General features: G+C 34.4%; 1 protein-coding gene across 4 annotated transcripts in view; it reads right to left on the bottom strand.

Annotated features, from left to right (window-relative positions):
• KCNH5 (potassium voltage-gated channel subfamily H member 5) overlaps window positions 1-23740 on the bottom strand; it is a 325149-nt gene that overhangs the window by 279406 nt on the left and 22003 nt on the right. For all 4 annotated transcript variants that reach the window (XM_067028368.1, XM_067028369.1, XM_059059059.2 and 1 more), the window contains exons 2-4: window positions 17488-17611; window positions 6431-6537; window positions 1985-2113 (exon numbers count right to left, since the gene is read on the bottom strand). In XM_067028368.1, coding sequence (XP_066884469.1) covers window positions 1985-2113; window positions 6431-6537; window positions 17488-17611 — 360 coding nt within the window. The remainder of the gene's footprint in view (window positions 1-1984; window positions 2114-6430; window positions 6538-17487; window positions 17612-23740) is intronic.

Raw genomic sequence — 23740 nt, 5'->3', positions numbered from 1 at the left:
GTTTATTACTTCTTGTCTTTAGCTTGCTTTGGCTTAAATTGCTCTTCTTTGTCTAGTTTTCTAAGGTGGAAGCTTAGGTTATTAATTTTATAACTTTCTTCATTCAAATATATGCATTTAATGACATACATTTTCCTCTAAGCACTGCTTTTGCTGCATCTCAGAAATTTGATATGTTGTATTTTAATTTTCATTTGGTTCAAAATATTTTTCTAATTTATCTTAAGGCTTCTTCTTTAACCCATGGGCTATTTAGAAATGTGTTAATTTCCAAATATTTGGGGGTTTTCTAGTTGTCGTTCTCTCATTGATTTCTAGTTTAACTCCACTGTGATCTAAGAACATACCTTGCAAGATTTCTATCCTTTTAAATTTGTCAGAGTATGTTTTATGGCTGGAATATGATCTATCTAGTGAATGTTCCATGTAAGTTTGAGAAGAATATGTATTCTACTGCTATTAGATGGAGCACCTTGAATTTTAAAACGAAGGAGCATTAAACCTAAACACTATTAAAAGACTATTCTATTTAAAAATAGTATTGGGGCTTCCCTGGTGGCGCAGTGGTTGAGAGTCCGCCTGCCAATGCAGGGAGCACGGGTTCGTGCCCCGGTCCGGGAAGATCCCACATACCGCAGAGCAGCTGGGCCCGTGAGCCATGGCCTCTGAGCCTGCGTGTCCAGAGCCTGTGCTCCGCAATGGGAGAGGCCACAACAGTGAGAGGCCCGCGTACCACAATAAATAAATAAATAAAAATAAAAATAGTATTTAAATTTATCCTAAACTTCCTAGACACCGGCCCTATGAGTAAAGGCAGAGAAACAGGTAGTACATGTCAAAAAGTGAATATTCGATCTTCCAGGAGATGATTTAACACACACATTTTCAGAAATAGTCACAAATGAATTTCTCTCATACTTTAAAGGCTCTGCACGTCATAAAATTTTCCTCTTGCAATCTGTTGCTAACCAGAAACTAAGCTTATGTGTATACACATACACACTTATACAATATACATATGAATTCATATGCAGGAAATAAACCTAATGCAATTTTTCTATGATTATGATTACAGTTGAAAAGATTAAAACTTCTGTGCCAGTTTTTTTAAAGAGGTAAGAAAAGACAATGTTTGCTAAATGTAAAGAAAACATTCCATTTTTAGTCTCCTAAGATAGTATTAAAAATAATGTTTCATAAAATCTTCTGAGGGTATTTGAAATTCTTCATTTATATGACACCAGTTTCTAATTTAAACATAATTGGAGAGAATAAAATGAGAGTAAATTATATATAAAAGGGGGTAAAAGCACATGCCACTGACTAATGTTTTCTATAGCAGTCTCTCTGAATATTATAGTCAATAAGACTCCAATCAGAATGTTTGCATTTTGCCAGCCGCTTTCTGGATGACAAAATTGTTCTTTACGTAATTAAACATCATCTTCCCAAGAGAATCTACAACAACCAAATAAATAAAGGGAGAAAAGTAACCTGGAAAAGTCAACTAATCAAGCTCCAATCAATGTAACAAAATTCAATCAACTAATCAACTGTGTTCTAATAGGACATCACCCAAACAATCCCACAAGCTTTGTTTCTAAAGCTCAGTATGATAGAAGGTGCTGAAACTCCCATTATATTGATTCAAAATTAATAATGCTCTATGAAATCTCTTCCTTATATCTCATCTCAATTCATCTTATAATTTAACTTATAATTTAAGTTAACCAATGAATATTTCAATATTCTATATTCTATATTCAATATTCTATTCTTCTAGAATATTCTATTCTATTCCATTCAAACAATATGATTGAATAAAACTGATTCTGGACAATTACTAGAATGAATAAAGCAAAAGAACGGCCACGCAGTAAAATTTTGTTTTCAAGTTCAACCAATGGATGCTGTTAAAATAATAATAATAATATATTTAAATGACAGGCTAATCCTTAAGTATGGTAATTCCTTTGAAAATTACCTTTTGTTGAATCATCCTCTATTGGCTGTTTGAACAACGTAATGTCCTTGAAAGTGCATAGGAACAAAACCACCTTTTCATGTTCATTTCTTATTGGTGCAATTTGCATATAAAACCAAACAGGGGTCCCTGTAAAAGACAGAAAGGACAACAGAGCATGACATAACTACCACGATGATATCGTCTCCCGCTTTCCCTCCTCCTTCAGCTGCCAACTGCTATGCCAGAAATCAGCACCAAAACAAGAGTATTTTAATTACTGAAAAGAATCAAAACACCTTTCATTTTATATCAACTACCAGTTGCTCAAAAATTAATGAACATATTTTTCAACCCAAAATATCAAAATTTGAAAGTAAAGCATGGGGTGTCATTTTACAATGCAGTGGAATAAAGGCAGACTTGCTATTTAAGCAATGCCAGCATCACCTTTAGATCTGGGTCCCTACTCACTGCTGCTCTCACCACCTCCTTTCCATAGTCTCACCAAGTGTGAGCATTCCTCCTTGTCACTTTGAGAAGTGTTTCCAGTCAACTTCAACATCAATACCTGATGCTCTGATAAGTATTCCTCTTTGAGAAACTTTTGAAATGTTCCTTCTATCTCAAGACTCTTTCATCAGATAGACTTATAACTCTGTGGCTCTGACCACATCCCCACATCAGAGAGATCGATGTCAGCAACACTAGAAGCCTGATGTACACAGCGTTATACCTGAAGCCTTTAAGGCAATGTTAAAGAAAAAAAAAAAACATGTCCTCAGGCCTTGAAAGTCTCAGGCATCTTCATGAGACACTGCTTCCAACCTCCCTCGCTCAAAGCATGAGGCTGGTCTCTGTCACCATGTTCTTCAAACAGTGGCTCCTACAGACTCCGGAGGACACAGTTTCAAAGCATTCAAGGCTTAGGATTTGGACAAATTAGAAACTGGCAATGGGTCAAATGATAAATATCTGAAGACACAAGAAATGCCTTCAAAGGAGTAATTACCCATTAAATGATAAAACACTGAGGGAATGTTCCATCAGAATCAAAAAGACACATTTTCCATTATAGTCTTTCCAAGCCACAGGCAGTAAAGCCTCTCCAAATATTCATTCTTAAAGACATAAAGTCTTTTGTCAGTTTGGGATTTGGGGAGTGAAATGTGTAGCTGTTAATAATCTCTAGGTGAGAGTTGATAGCCTGTTAGTGACTTCCAATGAAAACCAATAAGAAGCACCTCCACACCTGTGGCCAAAAATTGTCAGGTATTTTTGATATCACCACAAAGGGGAATTTGCCATTTACCCAAGAATGGGTGACTTAACTACTGGCTGCTAGAAGTCAGGGAATTCGAGAGAGGAGATTTCTATAAATATTCAGTTCTGACAACCAGGTCCTTTGCAACCCCAGGGGGCCTACAGAAGGACATGGCCTTTTCCAAAATGATTACAGGATGAGACAGGGACCTCAAAAACAATCACACCATCTCCCAGAAAGGCTTGTTCTTTGCTTTCTGCTTCTTATTTTACACAGTGTGTCCAGGAACTGTGAGTGATGTACACAGTTTGACAAATCACCAGGCCCAGATGCTAGCAGATACATGGCCTATGGCTGTTCCAACACAGTGAGCTTGAGACAGCAGGGTTATAAACAGAGAGAAAGGGGCATTAAAAATAAGTCGTTTTCCAAGGTCTGCTAGAAATCTGAGCAGAAAGAGATGATGTTACAGTCCATACCTTCCTATGAAAACAGCAACTTTTCAAATTTTGGCATTGAGTCAGAGCTGTTTTTAAAATTGTTTTCAGATATCACGGTATACTATTTTCAGGTTTAGTCACAGGCTCAGACTTCTCCAAGTAGGCTGAGTTTTTGCTGAGTGGCTGGTGAAATATCCATATTCTGGATTTGGGGTTCAAGGAGACGGGAAGTCTGGGAGGGTTAGGTAGAGAGGCCTGTAGCTGCTGGAAACTTGAGGCAGTGCCCTGGCATTGATTATTTGGAGTTGCCCTAGCTATCACAGTTCTGCCTTTGTGTAAACAGAAAGATCCATATTCAGTCATCATCCCAGAGGCACTGCTTCTTTCTCAACAGTAGAAGCAGCCCACTGTTAATCAGAGCAATGGACCTAAAGAATAGAGGCTGCAAACTGAAATGTCAATCATGACACATATTAAATCAGATACCTCAATCTCCCTGTATGCAAATGGTATTTAGCTAATTATTTAATGGAAGTGTTGGGAGGACTTGGCATTCAGGCATTCCCAAAACAGTTCTCTACAGGCATGTGAATTTTTCTAACCTTAAAAAACGTCATAAGAACACACTTTTTTCAGTTGTTGTTCAAAAGCCTTCAGCTATTTACAAGATTTTTTAAAGCTGCTTTTAAGTATGGTAGAACTGCCTTATAATGCATAGATAATATCTATTTTTCATAGTAAAGAAAAAAAAACTCAATGCAGATACTTTCCAGAAGAGACAGGAGTTTTAATCTATAGTGCTATGGGCCATAACTCCTACTGGCTCTAAGCAGACAGCTACATGTGTATAGATAGTGTATAGATCTGAAAAGAACCATACAGGTCTCAACAAAGGTCAGACAATTATTACAAGCTATTAAAATAAAGCAAACTATCCAAACCACCTTGGAAGGAAACTTTTGGAAATGAAATATTAAAGCTATTGTTAACATGATTTAAAGGATCTAAACAAAAGAAAATTTCCACAAAGGTATTTTTGAGAAAATCAGACACTACGGACTTGGCTTTGAAGCTTTAAAATCAGAAAAAGATTCGTTTATTCTGTTTAAATGCCAGGGTGAAATGACCCTAGTAATATGGAATATTCTTAAATTATTTGCTAAACTCGAGGTACATATGGAAGTCATTCAAGGGAAAATAACCCTATATGAAAATGACAGGGGGCATTCCCTGGTGGTCCAGTGGTTAGGACTCTGTACTTCCAAGGCAGGGGGCACAAGTTTGATCCCTGGTTGGGGAATTAAGATCCCACAAGACTTGTGGCACAGCAAAAAAACAAAAAAAAAAATAAAAGGGAGTTTTGGCATATGGGTCTACTACAGCTTATCAGTATGTATTTGGACCTAGTGAAAAAAAACCAGAAAGCACCTAGAGACTGGCTTTTCTCTTGTAGAAGACAGAGCTGATCATTCAGAATGGATTGTTTTCTAGTTGGTAAGCCAACGGACATTTGGCTATGATGTCAAAGAGAAATACATTTTCAGCCTTGATTCTAAAATGAAAGATAAGATGATAGGACGTTCCTTAAATAAAACCACTGAAGACCGGTGCTCCCATAACCAGGTGCTACTGGTAATGGAACGTCACTGTTACTGTGAAGCAATGCCTATGGTTGTTGTTATCCCTATGATGGTCTATTAATAAAAAGAGAAACCTAAATTCAATTCTAAATATTCCATAGAGAACAAATGTTTACGGTACAATGGAGAGGATAAATTATGCTCCACAAAACCCAACCAGCACTAAACACAGTACAAGTGCTTCCTGTTGAAGCTAGAATGCTTCCTGAACTGGGGAAGAATTTAGTAACCATCAATTTCCACTAAAAAGAATAATTGGCTTTGCTATCATTTAACATTAACACTAAATAAGTTGACTCATCTTATGCAGTGACCTTTAAAAAAAAAAACTGTTTGGAAATGCAACAAAAAAGAAATAAAGTAAGTGAGATTCAAAGAAAACAAATTAAAAAGGAGACTTGGTTGATGAGTGTACTAGTTGGTTTTTTGTTTGTTTGTTTTTTTCCTCCAAACTCCAATGGAGAGTCTTATCAGACTCTCCCATAATTGCCTAAGACCCATATCATGAGGTCTTATGTGATTATATAACAGACAATTGACCACCCACAAATCCCATCATGGAAAACAGCAAACAACAATCAACACAAAGTTACCAGATGTGAATGGCCCATCCTGAAAGTAATGACTACTTCCAGTCAAAAGTCTAGCACAAAAACAGTCTGAGTCTAGCAAACAGTCATACTGGTAAAGATTCACCTCAGGCAGATACCATATACTCACGTCATCTACATATGCATAGAAAGGTAATCACACATACCCATTGACACCAATCAACTTTCCCTTTAACTGTAAGAAGAAATGAATGAATTTCTCTGTCATTTTTAGTCGCTGTCACAACTATAGGATAGGATCTTTACCATGAGTATTAATCACAGAACATTTTGCCACCTGACACACAAAAAAAATCACATTCGAAATGCATTATATTTTTCTTTCAGTCCTCAAAAGGTTGCTTTTCATAAGTATTATTTATTAATTTTGCTACCTAATTTTTACAAGTACCTCCTGCCAAGAGAAGCAATAAAAGTTTCATATTCTCTCTACACTATAGCTTAACTACTGCTTACCAAGACGTAATATTAATAAAGAGTTGACACACCTTATTGGTAATATAGATACCTACTGTTTTTCTTGTACAAAAGAACTTCAAAGCAGTTTGACTCGTAGTTGTCAAAAGTCTGCCTGACTTTCTCAATGGTTTTCTTGTCAGTCAATTCTCCATACATAAAACTGGAAAAAACACCAAACAATCCATTTCAGTTTTGTGTTCCTTTTCAAATGCTACATAAAATCATATATTTGACTTTTTTAAATTAAGTATTCGGATTTAGTTACAAAATATAACGTTGCTCCACAAAATGAACTAAAATATTTAAACCTTGTTTTAACCATGACTGCTAAACTTCCTGCTAAAATCTAGCTATAGAAGTTATTTTGAACATAGAGAAAGAGAGAAGCAGTCTTCACTTTACACAAGTCCAATATGCAGCAATTTTAGTTACTATGCTTTAGTTAAATAATACCAGTTTCCCAACAACACAGTTTAAATTTTGGTTTTCATAGTATATTAACTGTGAATGATAGCATAAAGTATAAACTTTGCTGCTAGCTCATCAGTCTAGAAGTCACTAGTAAATAGCAAGTACACATTACAATCAATGACAAATCACACCAATTCTTTTAAAGCCTGTCAGTATTACTGTGCATCTACTACTACTCAGTTCATGCACAGAAAGCAAAGTGTGTAGTTGTGTTGTCTCCTTGTCTCTCAGTGGTAAACTAATATGACATTTTACAAAAATGGGTAAACAAAAGCAGGAATTCGCCATCAAAGATTAAAGTCTACCAAAGAAATGTAAAGTGATAATGCTGTAAGTTAAATTCAAATTAAACATAAATGAAGTTATTTCTTCTATAATAGTGGGAATGGTGACACTGCTGTCATTTGAGAGGCTCTAGATATGCAGGCAGAGGAACCTAGTGAGGACAAACCTATCAACATAAATCAGGAAAGGGCCTGTTACAAGAAAGACCAAGGTTTCCCAAAGGAAGTCATGCCAGTAAAAAAAATCTTCACATTAAAGGAGCCCTAGGAGGTAATTCACGATACTGAAAGTGGAAGGATAAGTTGAAGTGGATTCAAACTTAAAACAAGTATGACTGTTTGCTAAGAGATTTAAAAAAATGCTCTCTTCATATCATAAAATATATTACAAGAATGTAAGAATTGTTCAAATGACTTGTGATAGCTTTTTACAAAGAAATGAAACACTTTCATCTCAATGTTTCTAATGTTATAGATCACTAAATACTCTAACGTACAAAATAAATATTACTTTGACTATTATTTTCATTTACCTGCACTTATAACCAACAGTAAGATTTTTTAATGCTTTGACAAACACTGTTAAAGGTCACAGAACAATCATAATTTTACAATTGAGTATTAATATCCTATTACATGGTTTCAGCTTGCATGGTCTTATTTACACTCCCATATTACAATGAAATGTGAAGACTCTGCATTACACATATACTGCATTGGCATTCTCACTATTTATGAGGATTTTTCTGAAATACGTACAAGGAGAGCCAATGGAGGGAAAATAAAGAAGAGAAATTAAAGGAGACATATGCTATTACTACGGCACATACAAAACATAGATTAAAGAGTGCATTTCCACAGACCACAAACATTTCCTAACATTTTAAGTCATCTATTTTTTTCTAAGAGAAACTCACCAATAGTCTGAGAATTTACAAAACAGAACTCAGTCAAGCACTACAGGCCTATAAAACCCTATTCCTGATGCTTTCCCAATCATCAGTTGTGTATCTGGTTTCAGATACCTAGTTCTACTAGTTGCTATAATTGTCCAGACCATTTCTTCCACCAGGAAAAAAATGTGTGGCACTTGACCAAGTTTTTGAAGGCTCAAGTATATCTTTGTTATTGCTTTTCTTCGAGTTTTCAATAAATTAGCTTATTAGCCAGAGGTAAATCCAAGTGTGGCAGGGCCTGAAGCTTATACAATTTTAGGGGCCCTCTTTAAGGAAAGGAATACAAAATTATAAAACAAAATTAGGTAGACATGCACTTAAGTAAAGGCCCCTGAAGGTTAAGATTCTTTATCTGCATGGGAAATCTGTTCCTGAATGTCTCAATCTAGAAAGTTTACAACATGAAAAGCATAGTTTGTTAGCAAGAGCCAGCAAAACTAGCAGGATTCAACCATGAAACCATATCACAACTAAAAATTACAGAGTAACCTGCTGTATTAAAAAATAAATAAAATAAAAATAAATAAATAAAATAAAATTCAAAAATTCCCCCCCCAAAATTTACAGAGTAATGACCCATCTTATGGTAACACTAAACTAAGCAACTAGAATTCTAAAAACTAAGAAAGTAGATGAGGCCAACCAAAGGTTGTCCAATCTGTGGCCTGCATTTTCAATACAATACTTTTCTCTTTTATAAAAAGGGAATTTTTAATTGTCATTATAATACTAAAATAAGCAAGAGAATATCAGAATAGGATGACAGACTCTAACTCCATAATCCTATAGCCAGACTAACACATGAAGCTTCAGAGGGCATTGAAAAGCCACTGTTCCTGTCAAAGTCTGAGTTTCAGTTCATGTGAGTTTTATGAAAATCTCCTGAGGGCATTATAATAAATTAGAATTCCTCAGTTAAAGTGCACAAAGTCACCCTCTTTTCCTCCCCACAAATAAAACACTATTTAATACTGTTAATATTTTTTACAGACAAGTAAACTTTTTTATTGACTTATTTTTAACCTAAAGACACTAATAAAGAGAAAACATTAAAAATACAAAAAACAATAATAATAAGGGTAATTAAACTAAATAAATGTTTGTGTTCTTAAAGAAAAGAGAAAGTATTTACTCCTATTACTAAATGTCAGAGTCTATAGTTCAGTAAACCAAAACTCAATATTCATAATTGGCCAACAGAAAAACATAAAAAAGAAATCATCTATAATATAACAAGCAACTAGTATAAACATGGTGAAAAATTAACTCGAATAGGATTAAAAATGTTACAACTCAAATTAAAAAAAAAGAAACTGTCTTAGAAATTGATGTAATAATACCACATAAGAAGAAATACAACACAAGTCTGATTCAGCTAAAATGCTGAAGAGAAGGTGAAAACAAGCAATTTCTCAAATAATCTCTGAAAATTCTATAACCCATTCTTTAGCCCTCCCAATGCTAAAAAAGACTGTCCTAAGAAAATAGGATCATTTTAAGAAAAAAATCCTAGCTTATTATACTCTGAATAATTTTTCAAAAATAGGTTTTATTTCTTACGCAGTTTCACTCATATTTTAAGTTTTAAAACTACGTATTTCCAGAGACAGAACACATATTTGAAGTGGTAAAATGCAGCAGTTACATAACAAAAGATATTTCAAAATGACCTGAAAGAATGTCTGAAATGTATTATCCAACCTTCCAAAGCAAGTGTTCTGGAGATTAATTCAAACTTTGAAAGTGCTTCCACCCAAAGTTGTCCAAACCAAAATGACTAAATCAATGCTTCTGCATATTTTATGTGTATGGCACATTTGCTTACTTGCTCGGCATTTTTTATGTGTAAATGTTGAATTTCTTTACCAAGGTTTCCTGCAGCCTGATTGCAGATGGCTGAAGCTCAATGCAGTCTTTGAATGGTTAATGGAATTTGAAGGAAACCAAGATTTAGAAATGATAATCATCAGACTTTAGAAACTATTTATCTATATAATAATCTTATATACTTTTTATGTCTCTTATTGAATATCCTCCAGGAATATATAATGGGAATACTAAAAAAATTACAGAACTTCAAATTACTCTCTTAGATAGACAAGTTCCCCTTCAGTAATAATAAATGACTTCTACAACTGCACTATTATCTTATTGGAAGGAAAATAAAATTAGATGCACAGAAGCAATCTATCCCTGCTATAATATGGAACAGCCACAATATAACAGAGGACCACTGCACTTAGAGGACCACTTACAATCTGTAAGGCTCATGGCCAAGTCGTACAACTTCTCTGACTCTTAGTTCCCTCATCAGTAAAATGATGGTAATGTTAATATAACTCAGAGGGTGAGGATTAAAAGGATAATGCACATGAAGTTGCAAATTATAATGTGCTGTACAATGACTTATTACTGGAATGCTTCTTATGGGTGAGCTTAGAAGCCCCTCCAGCCCAACCCTACTCCTTTGCTCCTCTACAATTCTAGGGCAAGGGTTGGGCCATGCCTGCTAATGAGCAGGGTCCCTGTGTCTTAAAGGGATACACACATCATTTTGTGTGTCTTCTTTCTTTGTGAATCCATGACATTGAGGCATAAATTCACCCAGGGCCTGCTGCTGGATAATATAGCCACTTACCTTGCCACACAACTAACTTGTGGGAAGACTTGATTTGGGGAGTAAGGGAGATTTCCTGAGGCCTGGCTTTGGCCATATCCAGCTTGCCTGAGCATATGGCAGTATATCTTTCCTGTATATCCTACCCTAGGAAACTTCTAGGACTAGGTGGCTTTGGTTTATAGCAAGATTTACTTATTTTTGGATCCCTTGTTTTGCCATCAAAATCTCACAAACCAGCCTCATTATAATACCTGACAGTAAGTATGGATATAATGTTGACAGACTTCCAAAGGAGAAAGGAATCTTACAAACTGAAAAAATAGATAATCTAATCATGAGTGCTACCAATCTATCTTAATCCGCTAATGGTCAACAAGGTTCCTGGACTAATAAGCACACAAAGATTCAGTCAACACTGAATGTTTCAACACTTTCGCTCATTGTGAAGCAGAGCCCTCAGCCAAATGGAACCAGACTGACTGATATCCATTATGTGTAATGTTCTCTTGTTGACTGAGGTAACCCTGCGTTAATAAAACTACCTGTGGGGGCTTCCCTGGTGGCGCAGTGGTTGAGAGTCCGCCTGCCGATGCAGGGGTCACAGGTTTGTGCCCCGGTCCCGGAGGATCCCACATGCCGCGGAGCGGCTGGGCCCGTGAGCCATGGCCGCTGAGCCTGCGCGTCCAGAGCCTGTGCTCCACAACCGGAGAGGCCACAGCAGTGAGAGGCCCGTGTACCACTTAAAAAAAAAAAAAAAAAAAAACCTACCTGTGAAAATACATCCAATAAAGTGTCTCTTAATATCTCTGCTTCATCATCTGATTTGATAGCTTGGTTAAGAATTATTAATGGGCCTTCCAAAAAAAAATGTATTTGAAAGCACCTATCTACTCCAATCTTCCCTACCTATCTGATTGCTCTTCTCACCCCTTTATCTTAAAAAACAAAAATAAATAAATGAAAAATAAATTTAAAAAAGAAGTAGAACAGGTTTCTTAAAGGTTCAGGTTAATCAAAGGTAAAATGTTAAAGTGGTTTCCACCTGACCTATGACAGTATGTCTCGAATGTCAGGGCTTTCTAAGGGTCCTGAGATAAGATCAGATGTTTTTAAATGCCATTCCCCCAAAACCTACATACAATCTCCTTCAAACACGCAATACACTTTGTGTCCTTCAGTAAAAAGCAACAGTCCAAAAGCTTCGAAATGAAATTATTGGACAATAAAATGAACATTTGAACTTCCTAGGAATCCAGAAATTTCATTAAAATATTTTTTGAAATTTTAGCTAAAATAAAAATGAGAGTACATGGCACACATCAGATTTTTTTTTAATAGAAATTTAGCTACTATTATAAAGTGCAAGGATATAGGAAAACCCTCCCTCATGGCTGCTGAGAGTAGAAACAGAGGGCCATTCTAGACAGCAATCTGACAGCAGTTAATTTACAATTTCTGCATATATTCTACTATCCAGCAATCCTATTTCTGCACATAGAGACAGACAACTTCTCCCATGGTAACACAAGAAGATGTGTATGAGGATGTTTACCTCCAACTTGTTGGAGTAGCAAAGTGTCAGAAGTTGGAGTTCAAGACTAGTAAAGTGGATAAAGAAAATGAAGGCTGTGAGGACACTGGAACACTATAAAATAGTCAGACATGATAAAATAGATTATGACATAGCAACATTTAAAAATATCAAAAACTTAATGGTAAGTGAAAAGAGTAAGAAACTGTATATCTTACTGCACCGTATGAATTATGTAGGCCTTAAAAACAAATACACACAAAGCAACATCATTTCAAGAATACACATATTTATTAAACACATGGAAGATGGATTAGAAAGACATACAATGAACACACTAAAATAATAACTATTGAAGATGAAGGGGAATGGAATGAAGGGGAAAAGAAATAAAAGAAAAGAAGATGAAACAAAATAAATAAAATGAAATTAAAATAAATAGACTGTACCCAGAGAGATCCAAATGAAAATATTGGGACAAACTGAGGAGTATGTTTAATTTGACTCTATGCACCTGGTCTAATGGGAGAAGGATTGGGAAAGACAAAGAAGGAAAAAGATAAGAAAACAATAAATATACAAATGTATAAATAATATATAATATATAATGTATAAATAATCTGAGCCTTTTGATATTGTAAAATTACAAATTAATATTTGTCATTTCCATAAAACAACTCACATTTGAATATTTTAAAAATAGGACATGTAATCTTTATGCAGTTACCACTTTAATACTATCAATTTTAATCCATCTAGTGCAAGTTGTATACAAAGATGACTCTTTTTCAACACATAAAGTATTCATATTTTTTCCTCACAAAGTGATACTCACTGATTTGTAGTTTCTTACTCTGTTATGTTTGTCTAAAACTTGTCATTATTAAAATCAGTAAAATTCTTTGATTTGTTTATAAGGCTACCCTCAGTATCAAATTATTTATCTCCATATTCAACTGGAATTCAGTGATTCCAAAACTGTGTAACATTAGCTTTAACACTGTATTTCCAAATGTGGATAAAATTTTCTTTCCTCCCTCTGTTTCCTGGTGCATCATATTTCAAAGGCTTTTATAGATTTATACAGGAAATGGAAAACAACTATATGTAAAAAAAAATTGGAATCATGATGCAGATATTGTTTTGAAATCTTTTTTGTTTGTTTATTTGGCTGGTTGGTTGATTTTTTTACTTAGTAATACATTGTTAGCTTCTTTCAGTGTCATTATTCTTCCAACATATGATGTAGGAAGTTAGGGCTTTGCCATAACATTTTTTTAATAAATATACTACCGGACATTTTTATTATTTCCAGGTCTTCATTCTTCTAAAATGTGCTTCAATGAAAGTAAAATGGGTGTAGTTTAATTTTTAAACGGAATGTAGAAGTTTGAAAGGGGCGTGGATTAAAATAAACTATGCCTTAAGAAAACCTGATAGGATTCAAACACTTGCTCATTTATCAGATGCTAGTCTTCATTGCTCTTCGAGAGCATTCAATTGCTTACAAGTCTTAGATTAGCAGAACACAATGGGCATTTTGTGCAATCAAGTAATAATTGTGTTAAGAATACTGTTATGTTTAACTAGTGATTACCAGTGGGGAGAGGGAAGAGGGGAGGAGTAAGATAAGGGTAGGGGATTAAGAGGTACAAACAACGATTTATAAATAAGCTACAGGATATATTGTACAGCACAAGAAATATAGCCAATATTTTACAATAACTTTAAATGGAGTATAATTTGTAAAAATTTTGAATCACTGTTATACACCTGAAATTAATATAATCTTGTAAATTAACTATGCCTCAATAAAAAATTTTTTTAAGAATATTGGTATTCGTAGAGAATGGACTTGACACAGGGAGGGGGAAGGGTAAGCTGTGACGAAGTGAGAAAGTAGCATTGACATATATACACTACCAAATGTAAAATAGGTAGCTAGTGGGAAGCAGCTGCATAGCATAGGGAGATCAGCTCTGTGCTCTGTGACCATCTAGAGGAGTGGGATAGGGAGGGTGGGAAGGAGACTCAAGAGGGAGGGGATATGGGGATATATGTATACATATAAGCTGATTCATTTTGTTATAAAGCAGAAACTAACACAACATTGTAAAGCAATTATACTCCACTAAAGATGTTAAAAAAAATAAAAGAATACTGGTATTTTGAAAATACTATCTCTAACAAAAGTGAAGAAGAATTGGGGGGAGATTTGCATACTTCTTCCCACAGTGAAAAAGTGTAACATAATCCAAAGCTCTCTGCTTTCTTACCCACCTCAAATACCATAACACTTGGGATAAAATACAGTAAATAAAAGCATGTTATACAGAAGCCTGTGAGACCTAGATTAGGGTTTATTGCAAAACAAGCCAACCAATTCAACAATACTGACACAAAACACTGAGCTGTGTCCTGTAGTGCATACAAAAGTGAACAAGATGGAATCCTTACCTTCAAGGCATGTATAATCTGGCACTGGTTGTAGGAGGGAAAGCAATGCTTTAAGGGGAGAGAATATACAGTTACAACATGCCACCATTTTTTTAATGAACTTTTTATAGGAAAAACTGCACGTGCCAAAGAAAACAGGCTGGGGTATAGCGTCAGATACATGGGAAGCAAGAAGAGATGTGAGCATGACTTTACAATATATCTAGATATGAAGAGCAATACATCTCAAAAATGACAACAAAAGCAATAGCGCTGAAAACCCCAGGGACAAGAAAAACTAGTTTAAGGCCATATGATGGTGCCAAATGATGAACTATAGGGAGTCAAAGGAGGAAAAGTCATGAGCACCTTCAGGTAGAAGATGGCAACTCGAAACAAGCCCGGCATGATGATGATGGGAGGTCGGGAAATAGGTATGGGAGCACCTACATTTCCTGGAATTCTCTATAGAACCTGTTCCACAGGTTAGGTCTACCATAAAACTAACCTTTTCCTAACCTAAACCCTGCCGAGACATAAGGGAGCAGAAATGCTCAATACAAACCTTGGCCTCCCAGAATTTAGAACACACACCTCAGTGACAGTGCTAGGCCAAGAGCTAATATCCACCCAGCAGATAAAAAGGCACAAGAGACATCCGTGCTACCAAAGAGAGTTTCTCAACGAGGGGCCACAGTTTTTCATCATTTCCACCTACCAATTTCAGGCCTGGAAGTGAAGGCTGAATGTGAGAATGACTTTAGTAGAAAGAAAATGAGGATTGCTGGGAGAGGATAAATGAAGAAAGAGGATGTTTGAACAAATAATTTCTCAATGCTGGCTAAGCATTAGGATCATCAGAGCTGCTGGTTAAAAGTACTGATTCCTGCCCCCACCTACACACCTGGGGTGATTCTGATTCAATAGGTTTAAGGTGAGGTCTGAGAATCCGTGTTTTGCAAAACCTCTCTAAGTGATTCCCATGTATAGTCAGGTTTAGACTCCATATGAAATCCCTACCCTCCACGAAGATGTAGAATATATATACATTTGTATATGCATATAATGTTTCACAGCATAAATGGGTAGAAAAAAAGATAAATTAATCGCTGTTTCCCTGGGCAAATCCCTTAACCTAACTCTAACTTAGTTTTTCCTCTGAAAAATAACGCATATGGAGTAGAAAATAATTCAGACCCCTTGCAGTTCTAAAATAACATGATTCTGGTACTTAGTTAAGTGTGAGCTTTAAAGAAAAATTAACTCAAGGAAAAAACATCCCATCTGGCCTTACTGAAATATTGTGAAAAGTTTTCGGTTCTAAATTGGTTCCTTATATAGAGTTTCCTTTTCTTTTCTATGATCTTTTTTGGTAATACTCTCTTTAAGCTCACAGATATGGAATATTTTAAAGGAATTGTTATAAATAATATAAATGCCAGATTCTGTTTTACATAAGTCAAACAAAATAGCAGTGGTACAATGTACCAACATAACAAAGTACGTGTGATTTACACAGTATGAAAGAACTTTATTTTGATTTTTTTTTAATGTTCAAAAACCATGTCCTACTTGGTTGGGGGTTGTTGCCTCTACTTTGTTCAATACAGTTTTAGCAACTCAAGAAGTGCTGATGACATCAGTGGTCCTCTAATATAGGATGTTCCTTTGATCACTTGGCACCTAGAATAGTTTGTGGCCCATAGAGGGTGATCAAAAAATATTTATTAAATGAATTAATAAATTCACAGCTATGCAAAAATATTTCTCTTTGCAAAAGTTCCCACCAGTGACTCTTAAAGTATGTATTTCTATTGACAGTTTAGTCTCCTTAACATTCTAATATAATTTTTACCCTATAGTTTTCATGTGAATCGGTAGGTTCTGGTACCAATTCCAATCTGGGTGTGTGTGTGTGGGGTGTGTGTGGAGAGTTTCCCTATACCAACAACAAGCAATTCGAGGGACACCAGCTGGGTGTCCTATGATTCAACTCAATTCTGACACTACCCACCTGCAGATAGCATCAGATTCCACAGGTTAAACATTGAGGGTTCAGTCCTACAAGACTACCCTCCACCGGACTTCAGGAATCAGTCACAAGCCTAGGTCGTTGCCTGTGCTTCTGACCCACCTAATACAGATTGGAGGTTCCCATGACACCCTCCTTAAACTTCAGCACCAGTTACAAGCAGAGGTTGTTATGTGTACTTTTGACAAACAGCTATATATCAGAGGTTCCCATGACCTCTTCCTTTGGTTTGGATAATTTGCTAGAGAGACTCACAGAGCTCAGAGAAACATTTTGCTTACCAGATTACTGGCTTATTATAGAAGTATATAACTCAGAAACAGGCAGATGGAAGAGATGTACAGGACAAGGTATGGGGCTTCCATGCGCTCACCAGACATGCCACTCTCGGCACTTCCACATGTTGCCCAAACTGGAAGGCCTCAGAACCTGTCCTCTGAGTTTTTATGGAGGCTTCATTACACAGTCATAATTGATTAAATCGTTGCCATTGGTATTGATTCAACCTCCAGCCCCTCTCCAGGAGACTGGGGAGAGGGCATGGTACTAAACACATGGTTGGTTCCTCTGGCAGCCAACTGTGTCTTTAGGTTATCTAAGAGCTTTCCAAAAGTCATCTCATTAACATATAACAAGAAATTCCAAGAGTTTTGAGAGCTCTGTACCAAGAACTGGGTGCAAGACCAAATCACAGTGAGTTTAAGTAAGTTTAAGCCTTTTAACCACATTCAACATTTAGTTAAACTTTAGAAAACATTCCTGAGCTGTTCTCTTACCTACCTGCAAGTGCTACTTTTCTGCATGACGTCAGCTCGATGATACCCAGAGAGTTTGCAAAAACCGTCATTACTATAAACTACAGGCCAATCCACAATCTGGGCATTTCCCAGTAAGAAACTCGATTCTAAAGGAGAAAGAAGAAAAGGGAAGTATTTTAGCTTCATTTAACAATGTACTTCTTTCAAGTAATTAAAAAGACAAATTCATAAAAATAAACAAATATAACTATGGTTTGTTATGGTACAAATAATAAAACGTATCCTTGAAACTGGCATTATTAGTTTAGCATGATCAGCAAGTGAGATCGCAATGAGTACAAGATTTGCATATAAACTAAAAACCCCATTGAAAAGAAGCCAGTTTACAATACTCTTTGCATTCAAGTAAACACTATGAAAACAAAGCATGGTTAATATTAAATAAATGTTAACGACTATAATAATCACAGCTAAAAACAGTTTAATTTATTAAAACTAAGGGCTACAGTCACTTTTCTACAAACTGAGAATATTAAACTTAATAACAGACAAATTTGGATGACTCCTCCAAAAATTGTATTAATGTAATTTTGACATGATGGGACAAATTCTTTGCCCATCAGTTTGATCTAGAGAAGTCTAATTTAAAATCTAATTTTTAAATAAAGTCCCTTTTTAAAATAAAATTATTCAAAGACATTATTTTCAACCACATGCTACACACAATTTGGAAACTACCATTATTCTAAATAAAAGAAACATCTCTGGTCTGTTTTGCATGGAGAAGTGGTTTTGCTTTAGGTATAAAAATTAATACAAAGAATAATATCTTTTGGCATATACCTTGATTGAAAATCCAACAGTTTTAGGCAGTAACAGTTTTGTAGGTCAAATGACAAATATGTTAACATCAAAATTAAAACAATATTAAAATATAAAACAAAAAATTATTTTGAAAATAAATATCAATATTTTACAAGTAGATTTTTAAGGGAATACTATACTTCAAAATATCTACCTAAAAAATCTTCTTTGAACTCATTGAGTGGTATACTGAAGAGAAATTAACTTATGAGTAGATGACTTGAAGTTTAAATTCTGACTCACAGTTGGTCTTCATATAAATAACAATGCAATTCACTGACAAAGTAGCTGCTAACTAAAAGGAACTACTCTGGATCAGACAATGGGATAAAATAAAGATCAATAAACTATGCCCTTTACTCTCAAACAACTTACATATTAAGAAAAACAAATATGTAACCAAGTACAATTCACCAGAACAGATGCCAAATCAAGAAGCATGGGCCAACATACAGGAAAAAAATCTGTTTCAAGGCACTAAAAGACAATCAAAAGTGGATAGAAACTGGAAAAGACAAACCCTTGAAAAAAGGAAGACACGTTTGGTGAGATATTCATTTAACTGTCCATTCCCCGGAGAGCACATCTAGTTTGTACAGTTCGTGGGTGATAGAGCTCAAACAGAAAAGTCTTATGGAGCTAAAAAGTCAAAGGTCATAATTTGGGACCGCCAAAGCAGCTTGAAGTTAAGGTGGAGTTCCTTTAATATATGGAGCCATAAACCTGTATATAAATCTACCTCAAATCCTCCCCTGTGACCTAAACTGCATGCACAGGATGAGACTACAAGGAACCCATCTTGTCTTGCAATGACTAGAAGGCTAAAGAAGTAGGCAGAAACTTCATCAGCTTCCCAAAGCTATAGGACAAATTTTGGAGTTCAAGTCCTATCAAGTTAGAGAAGCTTGGTAAACACCTGAGTTTTCCATTAATTCCACAGAAGGCCTTACTTCAGGAATAAAAATCAAGTCTCAGGATAAAGGGTTATGACCTGAGACTAAGATCAAAAATGTAGAAAATAGACTCATACTGAAAAAAAAAAAAAAAAAAAAGCTAAAATCATAATTAAGGTGACGCACCATTAATTTAACCACCTGCTAAAATAAAAGGAAATCCCCTTCAGAGGAAAATAATGAAGTCCAAAATCTCTACATTGTATCAATACATTGTCCATATAAAATTAAAAATTATTAGGCATGCAAAGAAACAGGAAACTGTGACAATAATCAAGAGAAAAAATAGTCAATAGAGAGGTTGAGATGGGAACATAGAAATAAACAATACAATCTCTGAAATAAAATACTGAATAGATTTAACAATATATTGGACACTAAAAAAGAAAGAACAGTTTAAAAACATATCAGTGCAAATTACTGCAAACTGAAGCAAAAAGACAAAATAACTGAAAAGATGTCCTGGGACAATATCAAGCAATCTAAAATATATGTAGCTGAGTCTGGGGAAAAAAAAAACAGAATAGGACACAAATGTTACTTAGATAAAGAATGACTAAAATTTTTCAAATAGCATGAAGAATAGCAACACAGAGATCTTAGCTCAGTAAACCTCAAGCAAGATAAACCAAAGAAAGCAACAGTAGGAAGATGACAGTAAAACTGCTAATAAAAAATAAGGGAAAAAAATTTTTAAACATCAAAAAAAAGATACATTATTTATATGTGTTATATTTTGGGGAGGTGTAATAACTACAGCATAGGGTTAGGGAGTGTGGGTTCAATCCCTGGTCAGGGAGCTAAAATCCCACATGCCTCGGGGCCAAAAAAACCAAAACATAAAACAGAAGCAATACTGTAACAAGTTCAATAAAGACTTTAAAAATTTTTTAATTTAAAGTGAAAGTGTGGGGGAAAATACACTACTCAAACACTAAGCATAAGAAAGTAAGTCTGCCCATGATAATACAAAATAAAGTAGCTGAAGACAAGGGGTAATAGAAATAAAGAGGGGCATTTAATAATAATAAAGGAGTCAATTCATTAAGAAGACACAGCACTCCCAAATGCATATGAAAGTAATGAAAGAGCTTCAAAATGCATGAAGAAAAAAAAAGACATAACTAGGATAGACAATTTCACAATAATAATGGGAGATATTAACCTTCTGCCTTAACTAGAAGAACAACCAGATGAAGAACTGATTGAGGATATAGAATATTTGAACAACACCAACACTATCAACTAACTCAAACTAACTGACATTTATAGAACACCCCACACTACACTATAGAATACACATTCTTTTCCATTGCATGTGGAAATTCCACCAAGACGTAACTGACTTTGAGCCACAAAAATTGTTAATAAATTCCAAAATACTGAAATTACATAAAGTATATTTTCTGACTTCAAAGTAATTAAATCAGATATATTTTTTTAAATTATCTAGAAAAATCTACAGTATTTGGATGTTACCCAATTCATTTCTAAACCACTGGGTCAAAGAAGAAATCAACAGAAATATAGAAGATATTTTAAACTGGATGATAATAAGTTTGTTGTATACATTTAAAGCAGTGCTTAGAGAGAAATTTCTCATTTTAAAGGTTTATTTTTTAATGAAAAGTTTAAAATCAATAATCTAAATTCTTTTATGAAGAAACTAGAAAAATAATAGCTATTAAATCCAAATTAAATAGAAGTAAGTAAATAAAGGTCAGAATGTAGATCAGTGAAATAGAAAACATCCAAAAAAGAGTGAACTTCAAAAAAATACAAGTTACCATCATCAAGAATGAAAAAGGAGACATCACCGGACATAGTACACATAGCAAATGGTAATAAAGGTACAGTGCAAACAATATTTTGTCAATGAATTATAAAACTGTGATGAAATGAATTAAATTTCTGGAAAAAAACCTTATAAAAACAGGCACAAAAAGAAATGGAAAATTTGAATAGCTTAATATCTTTTAATGAAAACTAAAGGCCCAGATGGCTATGGGCTCAGGGAATTTTTAAATATTTAAAAAAGACACAGTACAAATATTACACAAACTCTCAGAAAATAGGTGAGGAAACATTTCTTAACTTGTTTTATGAGGTTAGCATTATTATGATACCAAAATCTGACAAGGGCTGTTAAAGAAAGAATTACTGACTGATAGATCTTATGAATATAGTTGCAAAAATCCAGAAGAAAATATTGGCAAATAGAATTCGGCAATATATAAAAAAGAAAATAGATCATAACCAAGTAGGGTTTATCTCATGAACATAAGGTTGATTTATCATTATGAAATCAATCAATGCAATCCATCAACAGAGTAAAAGAAAAAGCCATATGATTATATCTCAAAAGATGCAGAAAAAAGCATTTGACAAAATTCATACTCATTCATGGTTAAAATATCTGAGCAAACTAAGAATAAAAGAAAACTTCCTCAAATTGATAGAGGATACGTGCTTAAAAATTCACAGCTAACATCATTTTTAAAGTTAGAATACTAAATATTTTCCCCCTAAGATTAGGAAAAAGCCAATGATATATACTCTCAACTCTTACACTCAACATTTCATTAGAGGTCCATCTAAGAAAATAAAGGCAAAAAAAGAAAAAGAGAGAAACAAACCTAAGAAATATAGAAGATATAAATGTTTAAAAGGTAAATGTAATTTTTTTTCTATTTGCAGATGACATGATTGTTTATGTAGAAAATCCTAAGGAATATTCAAAAGGATATCTAAAATTATTGAGTGAATTAAGCAAAGTTACAAGACATAAAGTCAATAGAAAATCTATTTTGTTTCTACTAACCAGCATTAAACAATTGGAAAATGAAAAGCAATTTCACTTAGAATGATATCAAAAAGTATAAAATACTTAGAAATAAATTTAACAAAATACATGTAGGACCTCTAGAGTGAAAACTAAAAAAAGCTGCTTACAAATGGCTTCTAAACAAATGGAGAGCTATGCCATGTGAATGAATTGAAAGACTGGATATTTTAAGACTTCAATTCTCTACAAATCAGTCTATAGATTTAATACAATCCCAATGAAAATACCAACAGGCTTTTTTGAAGTAATTGACAAAATAATTATAAAATGTTTGTGAAAATACAAATTACCTAAAATAACCCAAAATAAAATCTGTAAAAGAAGAACCAAGTTGGAGAAACATACAACTATAGTAATTAATATAGTATGAAATTGGAGTGAGAACAAATAGATCAATGAAACAGTTTAAAGAGTTCAGAAATAGACCCTTACATAAATGGTCAACTGATTTTTTGCAAAGATGCCAAGGCAGTTTCATTAATAAAGACAACTTCAATGAACTGTGCTAAAACAACTGGCTATCCATACAAGAGAAAATTGAACCATGACACTTACTTCACACCACACACACAAAAATAATTTAAAACAGGTCATAGACTTAAACACAAAAGTGAAAACTAAAAAGAAAACATAGAAGGAAAGCTTTGCAACTTTGAGGAAGATAAAAATTTCTAAGACTCATACAGTAATCACCATAAAAGAAAGTACTGATAAATTAGACATTATCAAAATTAAAATCAACTGCTCATTCAAGGACACTGTCAAGAAAATGAAAAGGGAATCCACAGACTGAGAGAAAATATTCACAATGCAGATACCTGAGAAAGAACTCCTATCCAAAATAGGCCTGAAAAATCCTACCAAAGGGTAAATGACCCAATTAACAAAATGGGCAAATGACCTGAACTGACATTTCACAAAAGAAGATGTACAATAGCCAATAAGCTCAAGAATAAGACACTCACCATCATCATGCATTAGGGAAATACAAACTAAAAGCACAATGATCTATCACTGCTTAACCACTAGAGTGGTTATAAAGACTAATAATACAAAAATGTTGATGAAAATATGGAACAACTGAAATTCTTTATAAAATGCTAATGAGAATATAAAATGGTATGATCACTTTGGAAAACAGTTTCATGAAAAGTTAAATATTCAACTATGACACAGAAATTTCACTTTTAGGCATTTACTCAAGTGAAATGAAAAGATATGTTAACAAAGACTTGTAGAAAAATGTTCACATCAGATTTATTCACAGTAGCCAAAAATTGAAAACAATGCAAATGTCCATCAACAAGAGAATGGATTAAAAATTGTGGCATATTCATATAAGACATACTACTCAGCTCTAAAATGGAACAAACTACTGATCGATTGCAGCAACACAAATTAATCTGAAAAACATTGACGATTTAAAGAAGTCAGAAACTATAATTTCATTCATGTGAAGTTTAAATATAGGTAAGGTCAGTCTATGGTGATAGAGATCAGAACAATGATTTCTGAGGGGGATGGGATGGTAGAGGGACTGATGAACTTTCTGGAGAAGGTCATTGTTTTCTACCTTTATAGAGATATAAACTACAGAGGTATATATATTTGCC

Source organism: Kogia breviceps, chromosome 3 (assembly GCF_026419965.1).
Source record: "Kogia breviceps isolate mKogBre1 chromosome 3, mKogBre1 haplotype 1, whole genome shotgun sequence".
NCBI classification, from domain to species: Eukaryota; Metazoa; Chordata; class Mammalia; order Artiodactyla; family Physeteridae; genus Kogia; species Kogia breviceps.
The sequence above is the reverse complement of the archived record's forward strand: the minus strand, read 5'-3'. Positions and strand labels throughout refer to the sequence as shown.